This window comes from Plasmopara halstedii (assembly GCF_900000015.1).
Source record: "Plasmopara halstedii genome assembly, contig: Scaffold_555, whole genome shotgun sequence".
Lineage (NCBI taxonomy): Eukaryota > Oomycota > Peronosporomycetes > Peronosporales > Peronosporaceae > Plasmopara > Plasmopara halstedii.
The window spans coordinates 365745-382929 of NW_020187475.1; the positions used below are offsets into that span (position 1 = coordinate 365745).

At 43.7% G+C, this 17185-nt stretch overlaps 4 protein-coding genes across 4 annotated transcripts; 2 read left to right on the forward strand and 2 right to left on the reverse strand.

The window, feature by feature from the left end:
• Nucleotides 1-5232: 5232 nt before the first annotated feature.
• On the forward strand, nt 5233-6965 carry PHALS_11600 (Protein Lines; the record flags this gene model as incomplete). The annotated part of the gene is made up of 4 exons (XM_024726986.1): nt 5233-5480; nt 5565-6604; nt 6669-6865; nt 6957-6965. 4 exons carry the CDS (start codon nt 5233-5235, stop codon nt 6963-6965), a joined length of 1494 nt encoding a protein of 497 aa, XP_024577608.1.
• Nucleotides 6966-7024: 59 nt separating this feature from the next.
• On the reverse strand, nt 7025-8032 carry PHALS_11601 (LisH motif-containing protein; the record flags this gene model as incomplete). The annotated part of the gene is made up of 5 exons (XM_024726987.1): nt 7025-7140; nt 7219-7375; nt 7447-7685; nt 7746-7834; nt 7896-8032. 5 exons carry the CDS (start codon nt 8030-8032, stop codon nt 7025-7027), a joined length of 738 nt encoding a protein of 245 aa, XP_024577609.1.
• A 137-nt stretch (nt 8033-8169) lies between these two features.
• On the forward strand, nt 8170-10710 carry PHALS_11602 (sorting nexin 1; the record flags this gene model as incomplete). The annotated part of the gene is made up of 14 exons (XM_024726988.1): nt 8170-8283; nt 8353-8442; nt 8512-8691; nt 8763-8876; nt 8956-9052; nt 9108-9202; nt 9274-9345; nt 9420-9584; nt 9648-9821; nt 9885-9932; nt 9996-10064; nt 10135-10281; nt 10346-10498; nt 10567-10710. The coding sequence occupies 14 exons, from the start codon at nt 8170-8172 to the stop codon at nt 10708-10710; spliced, it is 1662 nt and encodes a 553-aa protein (XP_024577610.1).
• Nucleotides 10711-10752: 42 nt separating this feature from the next.
• Nucleotides 10753-14106, reverse strand: PHALS_11603 (uncharacterized protein; the record flags this gene model as incomplete). Its single annotated transcript, XM_024726989.1, has 12 exons — nt 10753-10821; nt 10894-11325; nt 11395-11475; nt 11536-11731; nt 11793-12113; nt 12192-12321; nt 12395-12654; nt 12716-12858; nt 12921-13022; nt 13103-13191; nt 13266-13706; nt 13770-14106. 12 exons carry the CDS (start codon nt 14104-14106, stop codon nt 10753-10755), a joined length of 2601 nt encoding a protein of 866 aa, XP_024577611.1.
• Between the last annotated feature and the right edge of the window lie 3079 nt (nt 14107-17185).

The following is a 17185-nucleotide window of genomic DNA, read 5'->3' on the forward strand; positions in this document are numbered from 1 at the left end:
ATTATTGGTTCAACTGCTTCTTTCCATGATGACAAGTCGATCGATCCTCGTGATCGACGATCATCTCAACCACGCAGCGACGCTCTCCACGAGAGTCTAATAGCGGAGGTGGAATTGGACTTGGAAACGATTGAGAGACTCTGGAGGTTGAAGAGCGCTCATCGCGGAGGAAATTGAGGCATTGCAATCGTTGCTCGACACTTGAAGATCGCTGCGAGAGCCTTTCGAACCTTGTTGCAGAGCAGAACTCGAAACTCGACACTCTGACTGATAGTTCCGCCCAATGCCCGGCTTTTGGAGTCCTGTTTTAAACTACGGTTTCTGAAGGTTTATGATGAACTCGTTTGACTCCGGAAGGACGAGAAATCTCGTGAGATGGCTAACGAAAACCTGTTGCGCTCTGTTGAAGAAGAAGGCTCTGTTCTTGAGGTACTCTTCGTGGTGACTACCATTTTCGCCTTCAAGCGTTGGAATCAGTAAAGGAACAATCCTTTAACGTCCTTCAACGCTTGTGCGCTAAGAAGAATCTCCCCAAGTGAAGAGTTAGTTGTTCTTCTTGGAAAAATGGAGAAACTACATGATCAGCTCGATCATCTACCAAAGGTTGTGTCGGATCGGCAGATCCACTCGTTAGCCTACCCACATAAAATGTAGGATGTAGGCACATGCATGTAGGATGTTTAACGTATACGCATCACCATTACATTTCATCACCTTGAACGGTCCAATAAATCTTGGTAAATGCTTCTTGCTTCCAAAGTTGGACACTGCATGTTTAGGCATATTTGTCGTGCTAAGTAGTACGAGAACTTTGAACTTACATACCTTCCTCTTCCTCTTCCCCCTTCCACTCTTACCTGCTTGTTCTTTTTGCAGATCCTGAGCTTTCGCAATTGCGTCTCGAACAAATCGAACAACGGCTTGTCTCTTCGCAATATGGTCATTGACGTTCTGTTTCTCACGACTTGTCATGCTGAGTCAAAATTCGTTTTTATCTTTGTGACAACGTTTAGGTCTAACTTCCCCCCACTTAGGGTAGAGACCTCGACCATTATGGAAGCAGGTACTCTAGGATGAATACCATGGCTCACATAAAATGGTGAACGACCTGTTGAGACTTGCGTGGAGTTGTTCAACGCAAATTCTGCAAAAGGGAGATATTCACTTCGCTCTTTGAACGACGTTACGTAACTACGCAGTACGTCCTCCAGGACTCGATTCACACGCTCTATTTGACTGTCCATTCAGGGTGTGCCGCTGTTGACATGGACAATTTGGTGCCCAATAGTCCAAAAAGTGCACGCCGAAATTTTGACGTAAAGGGGGTGTCACGGTCAGACACGATCTCAACAGAAAGGCCAAGCAGACGGAAACCAACGTGTTCAGAGTTCTTAATTGTCTCTTTGGCAGAGATCTTGCATGAAACAGGCGCAGGGGGCCAGAGAGAACCCGATGGTGTCACACTATGGCAAATCTCACAAGTCCTCCATACTCGCGCACCCATTTATACATGTGTGACCAATAGTAATCCCAAAAAAGACTGATACACGTTTTTTCACGTCCAAGATGGCCAATCAAAGGGCTGTCATGGTACTCATATAGGAGACGAAGAGGCAAACCTTCGTCATTTGGAGCAACAACTCTTGCATATCCCCGTGTTCATCCGCATAACACAACGTCGTGTACCCCAAAACGGTGAACACGCGATCTTGTGTGAGATGGAAGACCTTGCAGTGCTTTGTCGAATGTTTTTTGAGATACCCCCAAATAGTCCTGACATGTCTCATCAGACTTGTACCCATCGGCAATTTCTTCGTGCACTGTAGTCGTAACTTGTACTCTGATCGTCTGAACATCTTCGCATTGTCGACATGACTAGTGCATGTTTTCGCTTCTGGACTTTGGATCATAGCTCGGACGTCTTGGCAACGCATCGGCTGAGATGGTCGTCTTGCCTGGCTTGTAGTGCTCAACAAAGTTGTACTCCGCAAAGCAGGAAAACCATCGAGCCATTCTTTGCGAGTCTCCACTGCCGTACGCAGTGAGGCGTGATCTGTATAGATCACAAACGCTCCTCTCCAAGCAAGTATACATGGAACATAACCAAAGCATACTTCGTTGCTAGAAGCTCTTTGTCATGAACTGGATAGTTCCGCGGACCGGAAGTGTCGCGACTGATACGGAACAACTCGCTCTCGACTCATCATCATGTTGCATCAACGCACAACTGATGGCATAATCACTTGCAGTTTTGCTGACATGGTTCAGCTACTCATAAATCACCTTGAAATTTATTTTAAATCATGCTAACTTGCAGCAGAATAGGTGTTCCTCGATGCTCTGGAAGAGGGTCTCGTTAATGCCCTGGTTTTGGTTCTTTACAATGGCCTTGATTGTTCCAAGATCTGCCCACATTTCATGATCCCGATTAATTGTTTTTTGTTGGCGCCAAAAACACACTTGTTCATAATATTGCTCGCAAGTGCTAAATATGATTCCCACATCCCACATTCCGTGCTCATCACGATTATGGACGAATGTATCGTCGAAATAGTTTTGTGCATAGGCATAATGAGACCTGATAGCTGCGAAACTATGCAATAAAACGGCAATGATGTGTTAGCCAGTATCCGTGACATAACAAGCCGCTCACAGAGCACTTTTAGTGAGAAATGAATTGCTTTTTCTCTGAATAGTTTACATTATCCATCGAGTAGATCAAGAGCATCGAAAAGTGAAGCCGGTCATGATATTTTGCAGCAAATTATTTTAGAAAATGGCTGCATATAGCTTATTTTAACCAATTGGCCATTTGCAGGTAGCCTTTATGCTTCAGTGTCGGCGCCTAGTAGCGGAAATGACTCCGTAGCATCCGATTGCTTTGTGCTTCGCACGGAAGAAATCCACTAAAGTGTCAAACGGTCCCCTTGGTATGGGCCGTTGATGTCAGATGCAGTCTTTGGTTTCAAGATTCAAGCAAACTTGTGGTGGACTCATTGATGCGCGGGAAACAAAAGTGGTCGGTTTTTGGTAGGATCGTGACATGTCAGCACATCTAGCTTGTACTTGTACGAGTAGTTAGCCACTCCATTTCAATTTCTTGGGGCCTTTCGGGACACAACCACCGGTCAGTCTAAATGGCCTTTATTTGTAAGACCGGTAAAGTATGGGAGGTGGGGGAGTTTGAGGCGGTGGAAAAGTAGAGAGATATTTTGGCTAACGAGCGAGACTGTAGAACCCACGAATGTTATATCTGCTGCAGTTCCATAGATGTGCGCCCTGTAATTCTCATTTGTCCAGGTTATGTGGTGCAAGGGTAAGCTCTAGCGCATATAATCCAGGGTGATCAACTAGAACAAAATCTGGCTTAATTGTCTGTGGTAAATTTAAAGGCAATCGAATCACGACCTAGTGGAGGTTACCCTTTTAGAAAGAGGTGAAGGTCACAGTCTTGAGTGGATGGCTATCAGCATCAATGTCCTCGTCTTTGTACAGCTGTTACAACTACTGATAGATTGTGGCCGTCGTGCGATTATGTCAGACACGCGACTGTTAGAACAATACTACAGCGTTAAAGATGCCAAAGTTGGAGGACATACGAATCATTTTTCGCGCGTCTTTTGACGAAAGACAATGACCAAGGTGTTGATAATACCTCTTACTTCGAGATACGATCTCATCCTAGGTATGACGTGGATCAAACGCCAAAAGCCATGAATCGATCAAAATCCGGAAATGTTGTGTTCCATGCACTCCTGATAAAAGTTCGGAAAGTCATAAATATATCGCTTCTAGAAAGCAGAACGCTTTTGGTGGTCTTTGTGAATTTATTGCCTCCCACCGACCCGGAGGCATTTTTGAAGGTGTCCCACTATTTTATTTCATAGCTGGTGGTCCCTCCAAATGCAACGGGATTGCCTTAAATGCCCCAAAAACAAATATTTGACTCTGTATGATTAAGTTGATCAATGCAGAGCCGATCTAGTAACAATGTTATTTCTGCACTATACTTAAAAGGACATATTTACAATAACGTCTGGCTCATAATCATGATAAATATTACTGTCTTACTAGCTACTAATATAAAATTTAGTGTATTGCATAGCGTGAGGCTATTGTTTCGCGGAACCCTCCTGAACGAAGCCGCATCACCATCATCCTTATCAGCACGAATAACGACAAGTCATCATGATATTCTATTCTGGTATTTCTAAGCTTGGCTTTCTGTCTAAAAGATTACAGTGACAATAAAGCGAATAGTGCGTACACCACAACACAGGACGTACCCCATTTGGTAGCTGGTCAGTGTTTTTTTAGAACTTTTTAATTGTCTTATTGGAAAAGTGCATTTGGTGTCGTATATTTGAAGAATGCAACAATTAAGCACAATCTCACGAAATAGGTTGATAACGCTATTTAGCAATTTTTAAGTAGTAGTCCTAAATACGATTATAATTATAAAATTACCGTAAGGGTACAAAATTAATATAAACGAAGAGGTAGATATAACAACTAATTCAGGTGTGGGATTAATTCTTCCTAGAAGTTCTAATCCCAAATGATGACGATTTCAAACAGCTTTGCTGAAATGGTCGGGTCTCAATTACCTTGTTACAAAGCCGCCCAGAAATCAAACTGATCCACCTCACGACAACTTACTCGCTCCCATGCCTCTCTTTATCAGTAATATAAATAACTTAGCAAATCAGAGTTCGATTATTAAGTACGAGTAAAAGCGCAGCTTTGGTAAGTATGGTAGGTTCCGGCCACGGCATAGTGGTGGATAGCTACTGCGTTGGACCTTTGCAAAGTGATCACGTGTTCTTACTGGTGTGCAATGTGACGTGCGACATTACATAATGCCCATGCTTGACTCATATTGGCAGCTTTGAGCTATGTCTGATCGATATTTAAGCTGCACTAAAAACGGTGTGGGGTAAATAAGCGGTATCAAAACAAGTTGACTTCAATAGAAAAAAATCAAAATGCTCTAGCGATATTGATAAAAGAAGCGAGTTTTGATTCACGATGTACGTGAAAGCACAATTGAGATCAATGTTCAGCGCTCCATGTTCGAGTGATCTCTTCTGGGAACGTTCTATAGGCGTGTTAGTCTTTAGACAGACAGCTCAGACGCTCAAAACACTTTCTTTGCTTTTCTTGCAATAAATCTCATTCTTCGATTTAAGAATATGTGGCTTCGATGTCCCTCAGAAGAGTAACAGTAGTAGAATGACCCAAAAACACCAAAATGACATCTCGAATTTATGGACAAATTCTGCGGAGTGGTACAGAACAACTTGTCGCATTGCGGCGTACTCAACTTCGCTTCAAGTTGGCAATGAAGTATCAAGAGATGGTCTGACGGAGCTGCTTAGATATTTAGACCACGAGGATATACTTGTGGCCTATGCCGCAAAGGAGGATATCTGGAAGCTCGTTGTAAGCGGTAAAGTTGCAACATATCACGACGTTATCTAGTAAGATACTGCAGTTGGATGCAAAATCTAGAACGATCAAATAGTAGTTGCTAATGCATTTATTAACTTTTGGCGTTAAAATAGTTCTATTCTTATGACTTTGCCTACTGCTTGGCGAAATGGATATCGATTTCAATTGCTGCGGCACCTTATCAAAATCAAAGTTCATAAGGAAAGTGTATCTACGAAGGAAAACAGTCTAGAAAACCACAGCCTCGATAGTTGGGACCATTCACATGATTTTCCGTATCCGAAGTCATTGTTTCAGAATTTGGTACAGATTGAGGCAATGGTGCGTGCGGTTTTTTCACCGGCGGAGGACATGAGTGAATCTATCCTTCACTCAGTTCAGTACGAATGTTTACTTTTTATCAATGACTGTTTAAAGTCGCTTCAGTACACAAATATCTCAGGACCTTGTCAAGTTAAGCTAATTGGACTGATGACGATGCTTCTGAACGATGTATTTGTGAAAATGGCTTTTTGCTCACAGCCGACATATGTATCATGCGTAATCCTTGGTCTTCTTGGCTCATTTTTAAAGCTAGGGGATCTATGGGATACTCAAACAAAAGTTTACCAAGGGAAAAGTGTGAGAGAGAGATACCAGAAGTGGCTTGGACAGTGTTTGACGTGGTTAAAAGAGTCATCCTGCGCAGCAACGGCATTGCAGCTGCATGGTGAAAGAAAGTATATAAGTACTGCAAGCTGTGAAGCGTTCATTTCAAATTCAAATGTCTACCCTTTTCTGCAGAAGTGGCTGCTTTTTCTAAGTCGAATGGGTACGGCCTTTATAAAGACTACTCTTACTCAGTTAGAATGTTCAGGCTGCAAGTTTCAGGCGGCAAATCCAGAATTTGATTCGTGTCTTCAGCGCCAGCTACCAAACAGGCAGCAACTTTTTAAGGTTCTTGCTGAGCAAGACGACGTGATGATAGAATTTCTTAATAACGTCGCACGGATGGCGGATGGCCTTGACAGTATTCGCGACCTTCGTGCTCAAAATTATTCCCAACTTATGGCCCACATGGCAGACGAGTATAATCAAGACTTACTATTTGCTGACCTAGTTGACACTCTTGGATGGGATCATCGTGTTCTTTTGGACCTTCTCATCTCAAATGGTATTTTTTATTTTCGGCCTGCATAGATAATTGAGTCTCTTATAAACATCTCTGCTTCTTTCAGAGACTCAAATGCTTGAGTATTTAATGCGATACCTTCGGCGGCTTAGCACACATTGGGATATGAGTAGGCGAAAGTTGCAGACTGTTGACCGACTTAACGGTGTAGTGAGCATACTTATTCGCCTGCGACTGGAGATCGATCGCCTTGTGGCTGCACAACTGTTTCCGTACGGTGCAAGGCCGCTGACTAGACGATTGGTAATTATCGAGCAACTTTATGAAGGAATTGAGGAGTAATGCAGATTGACTAAAGCACCTTTTGTCTCGATAATTTAACGTAATTCGACAGATTTCGTAATTTGTAACACGTATAGGATCCACGGATTTGGCAAGTAGAGATGTGTAGATCATTCGCCATTAATGCTGACATGGTGGGTCGTCAATCGATATACCACGCGGATGACGACTGAGCTTGGCTTCCAATTGATCCTCCATGTAATGAAAGTGCTGGACCATCGAAGGCAGCAGGGGCTCTGTGATGACACCCAGTCGTAATCAAGTAAACATTCGAGTACTTACTTATCCTACAAACCGTCATTTGAAAAACTTACCAAGCTCTTCCTTTTGGCTTCGTAAAATAGCAGAATTCACCTCGTCCGCCACTCGGCGGCGCTGTGTCTGTTCCAATAAATGGCCAAGCGGTGACTCCAATGGGCTTTTGAAAGCAATAACGGACATTGTCCGCTCAATTTCTTGTAAGAAGTGGGGCTGTAGATCAAACATCCATAGCATAGTATTAAGTACTTTCATTCTTCTAAACATAAACCTTATCAGCTTACACTCTTTTGACCAAACGGCGCAAGATTCTTTACGGCAAATTGCAGCGCCTCTTCGATATTGTGAACCTTGATCAACTCAATCAGCTCTTGTTTGGCCAGAAGAAAATCTATCCAGCTGTTTTTTTCGAAAAAGTCTGAGATCATGCCAGACAACTTATCACGCGCTTCTTGTATGTGGCCTTTAAGCAATAGCTGCTGAATACTCATGCGATCCTGCACCGACTGCAAATCGACGTGGGCTATCCAAAACCATCAAGTTGAAGTTCGTTGTCATCAAAAAGAGTTATAAAAATACCCACGCTTAGTGCCTGAGTCACGCCAGAAGGCTTCAGCCACCTCTCGGTATCCCTTTCCGACAAGAAAGTTCATCACCAGACGGTTCATGGATCTATATAGTATATATCAAAAATAAGTGTATATATCTCGAGAAAGTGATAAGCGCGACGCACTCCTTGGAAATTCTCATGCGCCGACGCGACCTGCGTTTTTTTCGAAAACGACGCTCGTTGGCCGGTATGTCGCTCAAAATTGTTTCTGGAATCGAGTTAGGATTGCCGAGCGAGTTGTCGCGCAATTGGATGCGCATAGTGAGCAATTATCTGCTTGAGCTCGAAATCTAAACTGAAGTCATTTTCGAGTATGTCGTGTATAATGAAGTGGGACACGCTATTTCAGGCTATTGAACTGAATATAGAACATTGCATTTACGATATAATGCTAAGCATGGGTCGCTCTTCGACAAGCAGTAGCAGCGGCGAATTTGACATTGCGTTTGTCAATGGACCCATTAAATTTCGAAGTGAAGAAGGCGTTCTTTATTCCAGACTTTTTCATATTGTGTGTTGTTAAGTGCCGTTGACAGTTTGTGAGAATGTCTTCTTGTAACCTCTTAATCTGCTGCGTAAGGTGGACACGAATGCAGATGGTTATATTGGAGGCGCGGAAGGTGCTGCATTCATTCGACGTGCGAAATTGATGAATGATGCCAACCGAGAGGTATTGAACGCTAACAAGTGTCGTTAAAGGTAACGGAGATGGGACTGAACTGAAGCGTGCTATGATCAGATTTGGCGACTGTCGAGTGGAGGAAAGTCGCAAGAAAAGTTAAATAAGGATTGCTGGTTTGTGGCAATGAAACTCGTGGCGCTGGTTCAAAGTACCGGCAAGTGCCAGATGCAAAGTCTCTACTCGGGAGATGCTCTGCCGCTGGCCGACTTTCAACTTGAGCAACCGGTTGACAATGTGGTAAAGTAAATGTCAGAAGTAGAGTTCATGGGACGCACACTTAAGCTTTTCTATTGGTGGCGATTGTGTAGCTGCCGGAAGAGACAGCACTTAACATTAAGCGATGTTTTGAGGTGACTGTGAGCACGCCAGTCATTGTTGGATCAGGGTATTCTCGTTATACGCAGTATGTAATATCGACAAAGGTGAGACGTTAAGCAAGTTGTTCACTGTTTGCTATAGCTACGGCTTAATCACTGTTGTTGATTGGTTAATCGAGTATAGACTAACTGCTTAAACTTTCCGTGCTCTTCTGCGCAAGTCAAGCGAAGGTTTAGTGACTTTGAATGGCTCCAGCAGCGATTGCAAATGCACTTTCGAGGTTACATCTCTAAGCTGTTAATTATACAGCTGCAACTGACACACTTATGTTATAGGTACTATCATACCTCCCCTCCCAGAAAAACGATGGACTGGGAACATGGACGCAACATTTGTCGAAGAACGTCGGCAAGCCTTAGAGCACTTTATCGTAAGTGTCACAAATGTGTTTATGGGGCAGTCTTGGGTATTGCATTTTTTTAATCTAAAAGTATGTTGTAGAATGAAGTTTGCAGCCATGAAAAGCTGTCTCAGACTCTGGAGTTGCAAATTATGCTTACTGCTAGTACAGAGGTGTGTGCAAGGTTCTTACAAAAATTTAAGGTGGTGGAAAGATTGGTAGAGCTTACAAGTCCGTTGCGATCCAGGGTCTTATCGCGGGGAAGGACCTTTTAAAAGTGGCATCAATTGCTGCCGCGTATGTACCAACGCCTGATTCGGTGAGCTCGCTATGGAGCTCTTTAAAGGACGGCGCTTTCTTGTCGTCGAGGGTTCAGCAAGTCGAAATTAAAACTGACGATGACTATGCAAGAGTGAGTGCTGTATCGGGGTGATATACTAGATGATGTGATTGAATTGCACATTTATTTGCCTAGATTGGCTTGCACATAGACGAATACGAGAAACGAATACGAGAAGTGACGCGCTGCTCAGACGTTGTTTATGCTGCACAGCGCAGTGAAGGATACGAAATGTCACGCTTTGGCAGTTATTTGTCGGCCTTGTCGGAGCACGAGAAAAGAGATCATGACATGAAGCAACTTGCTGAGGTATATAAGGCTGGACCGATTTTTTAATCACTACTGATTTTCTGCGTGACGTGATATGATCAGGTCGCTGGCGACCACTTTGAGACAGTTTCTAACATATATCAGGACCAGGTATGAGAAATCTGAGTGAACATACGATTTGTGAAATGAGGACCTGAAACACTATTTGTTAAGCTGGACAAGCTGTTGTCCATGTACGTATCAGTCATCAGGTATCAGGCAGGCAAAGTTGATGCTGTTAAGGTGCGAGACTCGAGAGTATTCGTCGACTGAACTCACAATTCTGACAATTGTGTGTCGTGTATGTGCGTAGACTGTTATGCACAATCGGGAGTCCGCAATATGTGAAGTCCAGCAAGCAAATGCTAGTATGCAGCGCAATAAAGAACGATTTGCGGCCGCACGGGCAAGTAGCGGAGCAGCGGCATCCGCTATGCGAGCAGAGCAAAAAATGGCTTCGGTTTGTTAAAATTCAGGCATGGATTGGACATTATGGCTTAGTGCAAATTTTGAATTTTGCGTAGGCGGAAGATCGCATGAATGTAGCAAAGGAACAAGTCCAGTTCATCGCTACTAGTTTGAAGGTAGAAACCAAGAGAATGGACACAGGAAAGACTGCGAAGCTTAAAACGGCTTTACTCTCGATGGCGAATCTGGAGCTAGATTATCACGTTCAGGTGGGATAATCAGTAGCACCAGCTTCTAATTACTTATAGCTCATCCTGAATCATTGCTTCGATGGCAGTCTCGAGCAGCGTGGGAAGGATTGCAGTCATATCTGGAGCTGAGTGATGAAGAGTTGGCTGAAAGCCGACGCAGAGCCCAATCCCCGATTACTTGTAGAAAACCGGGTGTTAACGCTTTAGATCAAATGATTGGCTTGCTGTGAGCTGTTTCACAGGCAACATTGTAAATTGGAGAAAGGCCGCGGTTACAATACTAGAAAATCGGTGGTAGCTTCAACACTGCCAGCATTTTTCTCTGCTGTGGATGAATGTGCCTCTGATTGATGCACTTCTCCATCCGCATCTTGACTCTTGCTATCGTCATTTTCGTCGTCGTCGTCGTCGACCATCTCTTCGTTCATTGTTGTTTCATCCTCCCCCTGCTGTGCATCGGTACTGTCAGCTCCCATGTAATTATGCTCGCCGCTTTCATTTTCAGCGACCTCATGAGATCCAAGTGACTGAAAGCTCATGTCAATGATGCCGCCGCCATCTTCAAATTGAAGACCATCGAAGATCTCGAGATCCTCGTGGAGACTCATGCTTGTAAGCATGTCATCATCATCCTGGTCATTTCTGCCAGTAGCATCATTCGTTCCATTTCGAAGTAATGTCTGATTTTCAATTTTAACGTCCTCCGTATCCGTCATACCATCACCAAATCCCTCTTCTTTGCCACTCGTTCTATCTGTTTTGCCGCGGTAATAAGCCATCTCGTTTTCTTGTATATATGCATGTGCATTGACAAACTTACCTTTACGTAGTTGGGCTTCAGCCTCCTAGAATTCAAAACAAATGACTAAAGTTAGCGTTGATATTGATACCAGCTAAACTGTAAAAGACGATACCTTTGACTTCAAAATGCGTTGCATTCTATTGGTTATAAGAGATTCTAAGGAAAAGCTACTTCCCTTTGGAGCAACTTGCCGCTGACATCATAGGCAATGATTTAAACTTTTGATTTTGAAATAATAAATCACCTCACTCACCTGATACATTGCCTCAAAACGTTTGAATCTGGTAAGCGTGTTTCTCTTTACAACAGCTCCAGAGGCTAGTATTTTGAGATCGGTGCTATCTGCGGATTGTTTGGCTGGAGACGCATTGCGAGACCACTTCTCAAGAAGTCGAAGGAAATCATTCGATTCTGGACCGTATCCACGAAAAGCAGGCGTGAGCAGGGCCCTACACGCACAAAGTTTGCCTCAGTCACCCATTTGTGCAGCAATTATTGTCCACCGCTTACTTCGAGCAAGTGACTGTGGCCTTGTACTGGTCAACCGTTGACCCATTCATCTTGCACCAGCTCCCATCCGGAAGATGCTTGAAGAGCAAGTATCGCTCGCAAGACTCGATCATATTTTTATTCTCCTCGCTTTTTTCACGGCCGAATAACTTCATGCATTGCAAAAACTTACCGACAACTTCAAATTCATTAGTAATCATCGCTTGATTTACATATGCGGCGTTAAAAATAATGTTGGTCTCTGGTATGAACAGTGCGGGCTTAAGCTGCAATGTTCCGAAGTTGCTCATTATATCGAGAAGCCCAAATATCATTCGCAATCTGTAAACATTCAGGTCAATCGAATAGATTGTGATTAGACAATCAACATCCACAGCAGCTAAAAACGCTATACTTAACTGATCAGTAAAAAGATCCCAATTGACACCATCAGCATCAAACGGGTTGAGTCCCTTGTATAATCCTCGAACTGTTTGCGTGTGCGCAAACACATCCAGTGAGGAAGCCCCAAGCGGTATTCCGACTTGCTCTACGTAGTATAACCAAATGGCTGTTTAATCATGCTTATGTGGAAAATAAAAGAAATTTTGAGCATCTTGTACCGGCATAGAAAGCTGCAAGGAGCGTGCTAATATACTTTGTAAAGACAGATGGAAAAACAAGTTTGTGATGACAGCGCGAGCAAACGTCGACCTCAGGATTGTTGCGAATTCCGCAGATAGCACATAAACTCGAGCAACGGACATTAGGGGTTTCGACAGCGGGATGCCACCCAAAGAAATCCGTCACTGTAAATTTGCGAGATTTCATCAGACTGATCACTTTGTCGTGTAAGCCATGGGCAATGCATGCCCTCTTCAAGCTATACGTTTTCATACAGACTAAGTACATGATATGTTTAGTCATGTGAACTGCAAAAGCACCTGTAAAGCCCTATCATCACGGTAAAAATCTCGCGAACATTTAGCATCCACTTGTCCGCCGCTGCAAGTTTTTCACGCATCCATCGCTGCAAATAGGGTTCGACAAACTTTTCAGCAAATGGCTTGACGGGGTAGCCAGCAATCTAAACGACAGAAATCACATCTATCATTCATTGCTGCAACCTTAACAGTGGTCAGCACTCACCGAGCCAATTTCTCCCAGTCGCAACGACGCTAAATGACCAAATTTATCAAAATTCGCGTTGCTGTTGGTTTCCAAATTAACGCACAGAATCGCTCTTCGCACCTGTCATTTTTGCCCCATCGCACCAGAGTATAAGGCTTCAATAATTAAGTGATCAAATTGACGGAGCGCTTGCAGCCTACTGATAGTGCGTGTGGTCCTCCCTTTGTCAAATCTTCAGGGGATGCCCGATTCTGCTGCACAATAAAGCAGCTTCCGCAGAGTTGTCCAACTGAGCGTTCCACGACCAAGCATTAGCTCGTAATTTTTGTAATATACATACTTTGTATAGAAAGCATACTTTACCCACAAACGGAAAAATCGCATCTTTACCGATACACGCCGGGTGTACATGAAGACCGCAACCACCATTGCACGTAAATGTATCACCACTTTTTCCGCAAAGATAGCAAGTCTCTGTACTGTTCTTTAGTGATACATGTATTCCAGGAGCAATGGATGGCTGTGATGTGAAAGATGTAGCGCTATTGTCGGCATTTTCTTGTTGCGGAAAAATTTGCGTCTCTGACGACTGCTGAGGTTGAACGGAGGCTCCACTGACTGATATAGCCGAAGTATTTTCATCTTGGGGGCCCACTACTGACACCACGTGAATGTTTGTCCCAGTATCCGCATACATCTGGGATTGGTAATTTGCAACGGAAGGATCACTTTGTTGATTTACCATCGGTGTTGTTGTGGCGGCTTGGTATTGGCGCTGCTGCTGATGCTGGGCGCTGTGTCGAGCTGGAATGATGTACAGAAATATATCAAATATAAGGTATCTGTGCAAGAAAGCTCTAACCGCACCTGCCAAGGCCGCTGCGTATTGTTGCTGTTGCTGACGCTGTTGTATCTGCATTTGCATGTATTGTGCTTGATTTTTTGGCACGCTTAAGCCCATTGATTCCAAAGACTGTTGCACAGGCAGCTGAATTGATTGCGGCGCCGTAGGATTTGATTCCCCGAAATAAAGATTGTTCTGCTGCTGTGAAATACCAGTTATGGCTTGCGAAATGGCCATCGCGTCCATATTTGAAGCGCTGCTAGAATTTCTAGTGTCCATGCGCATCTGCTTGGCCAAACGCTCCTCATTACTATCCTCCGCCGCGCGCTTTTGTTGATCCCTGGTGCTTTCTGCATCCATCGTCTCGATGATTGAGGTGCGCCACACTAGCGGAAAATAGTATTATCTAATATTCGCTACAACAATCATCTTCACGTTCACCACAAGCTAAAATGCTATAATTTCTAACTGATATATTTCAAATTCAATATTCCTTAAATGTTTGACTTTTAACGACTGGGTGACGAAGTGTTCAGATCGTGATCAATATCATACTGCTGCAATCCCCTGACACGAGTCGATAGCCAAAGGCAGCTATAAGTCGCCAGTAAAAGGGCTAAGCCCTCACTTCATAACAGGTGGTTGCTCTTACTACCACGTATTGCGCCCGTCGTTCGGGGCAGTGAAACTCCGGGATTGGGACGATTTATTTGTGAGTGAAGTGATCAAGGGAAGGTCTGAGATATGTAAAATTTGCCCTCACTTCCAGGCAGATATATCATTGAGCTTTTGCTGGTTTAGTTTCATAAGGAGTGATTAGAGTTGCGTGGTCCGGTCATGACGGGAGGATACGAATATTATCCGTCATGGCTGAATCCAATATCGTGGACAATTGCCAAACGCTAAGTGCGAGGTTTGGGATGGCTATATTCAGAATTCAACGAGCCTTTTTATTCTATACTGAATAAACATCATGGCGTGTATGGGTTTTGCCATATGACAGTGTGACGTCACTAACACTTTCTTCTCTGGAACGCAAAAGTGGGATTGATAAGAATGTGCGTCAAGAAAGCTACTGACGTGTGGCAAATTGAACTTAGTTGTCTTAATATGTCCAATTCATCAAAGCAAGAATTAATCCCTACGAAGAACGTGTTGCTGAACAGCATTGTTGGCACTTTTTTCAGTGCCCTCGACCTAGTTGATGGATATAATTAAACACTTATAAGAGGCAATTACATTTATCTGAACGTAGTCGGTTTTCAGGCCAATAATATCCCTTGAACTCTCTAACGCACTAGCTACGGTTAACAGTCTGGTAAAGCAGCTGATAAGGCCTGTGCGCAAAAGTATATAAACGATATATTTGACTATAGTCGCGCAGAGTACGAGGAATCTGATGTGGAAATCCACATCTAACATTTACGTTTGGCACTCGTGTGTATGTGCCTGTTCATACTGTTTGCCAATATAGACAAGTGTCCGGGGATGCTAATCTAGATTTGCTTTATTCGCTGGGAGGTAAATATTCGTGAAGATCAAGACTGCCCTAAATGCTGCTCTATCAAAGGGACTCATAAAAGTGACCTGATTAAGTACCTGCACAACTATAGTGCAAACATGCAGACATAGCGCGTCATTTCAACAATTGTCTTCAAAAGATTGCCAAATAGTGATGGGGGTGGCGGAAAAGTGGCTATCGAGACTGTAAAAGAAAGTCTCATGAGTGCCCTAAATTAGGTCCTTAACGTGTATCGGCCTAGTCGGCCTATGCTTAAGACCACGTTTACTGCTGACTGGCATAAATGATCACGTCTGAGTCTCGTCGTCTAAAAGCCGCTGAGTTGAGGTACTCCGTTCATAATAAGGGAAAATTTGCTATCAAGTACGTTTTTTACAAATTCAAGGTACACTGGATTTGGCTCAAGTCGAACTGTGATCTATTCAGAACATGAGCCGTTGCGCTTAGCGATGTCGTCACTATATCACATGACGATAATTGCCATATGGTTTTTTTTCTTTGCTGAGTATATCTTCATAGTATGTATTGACCGGATCCGCTTGTTGTCTTGATGGATGCTCTTTTGAACGTCGTCGCATGTCACGACGGTGATCTCGCGCATTGAAGAGACGATATCTAGATCGTACGGGTCAGATACAATATCACCTGCATCGTCGAAGGCTTTGGGAAGCATGGGGGTTTTAACCTTCGATGCTGTGTTGTAGGAGACTTGATTACATGAATTGCACCCCTATTTTCTACCCTAACGCTTGCTGTTTGACAGCGCTGACCCACCTGAGTCTCAACAAGCGATGATACCTCATAATGAGAGCCTCGTTTGAATGATACTGAACGAGGCAGAAGAGAAAAAAGAGACATTCCTCACTGTGGGCGCTATGCTCTGGTGGCCCAACCTGTGTAAATGGCAATGTACTTATGTACACACGTGTCGGCGCCCATTCAGCCGTTTCCAGCAGAATGCTGGCAGCTCATGTAGTTGAACTTTACTGTTGATCCTTCGAAAGGCGCAACTAGTAACACCGGCATTGAGTGTCGACGATATGACTAGGATTCATTCTTTGCAAAGCACATGCAGTGGAAACAATACATGTTGTGGGCAAAGAAGTTCTATTTAGCGCCATTAGCCGGAAGTTTCTGAAGTTTTAAGTTGTGATCTTGCTAAATCGGGCCGCTTACAGTTCTATCCAAAAACTATTGAGCCACTTCAAAGAGAATGCAAACCATTCTAGTGCTCTTCGCTGACCTGTTTGAGCCATGTTACTATCACGATCCTAAAATCCATCATATGTATATGTAAGCTCTCAGTTGAAGACCAAACAGAATCTCGACCATCCCCTGCAGCTGAGCTACCTTACATCCAAGGTCAGCAATACCGTATTGAACCGCCTTGTATACCTCAAGGACCCCGTACGATGACGTAGCTCAGAGTCCGCATCCAAAATAGCTACAGCGCACTGAGACTCTCGGAGATAGTCGACAGGCAGTCATAACCAATAGTGACCACGAGAGCCAGCTGTGGGGCCGTCCTCCACAACTCTACTCGATAGGTAAAAAGAGACTCACTTCCATGTAGGAGTGATAAAGAGCCAGCAAAATCGTCAGGGCTGGTAAAACAGAGGGGGTACGGTGGTGCATCCGGGAGTTTTGTTCACCAAAACGTTTTTTATCGATTGATATCTCCGCCAATATGGTGGCACTCTACTGCTTATTGTGAGCTTGAAATAATCGTCACTTTCTATTCAAAGTCGCGTTAAAATCTGCAAAACCTGCAATGAAAGATGACTCCCGCAGCGACCCCCGATCGCCTGCTCGGCAAACAAGGCATTCATCACTTTACATCGTTTCTTGACACAGCACAATGCGACTAGCACGAGATCTCGACTTCCTATCTCGTGAATGAATTTTTTGAAATTACGT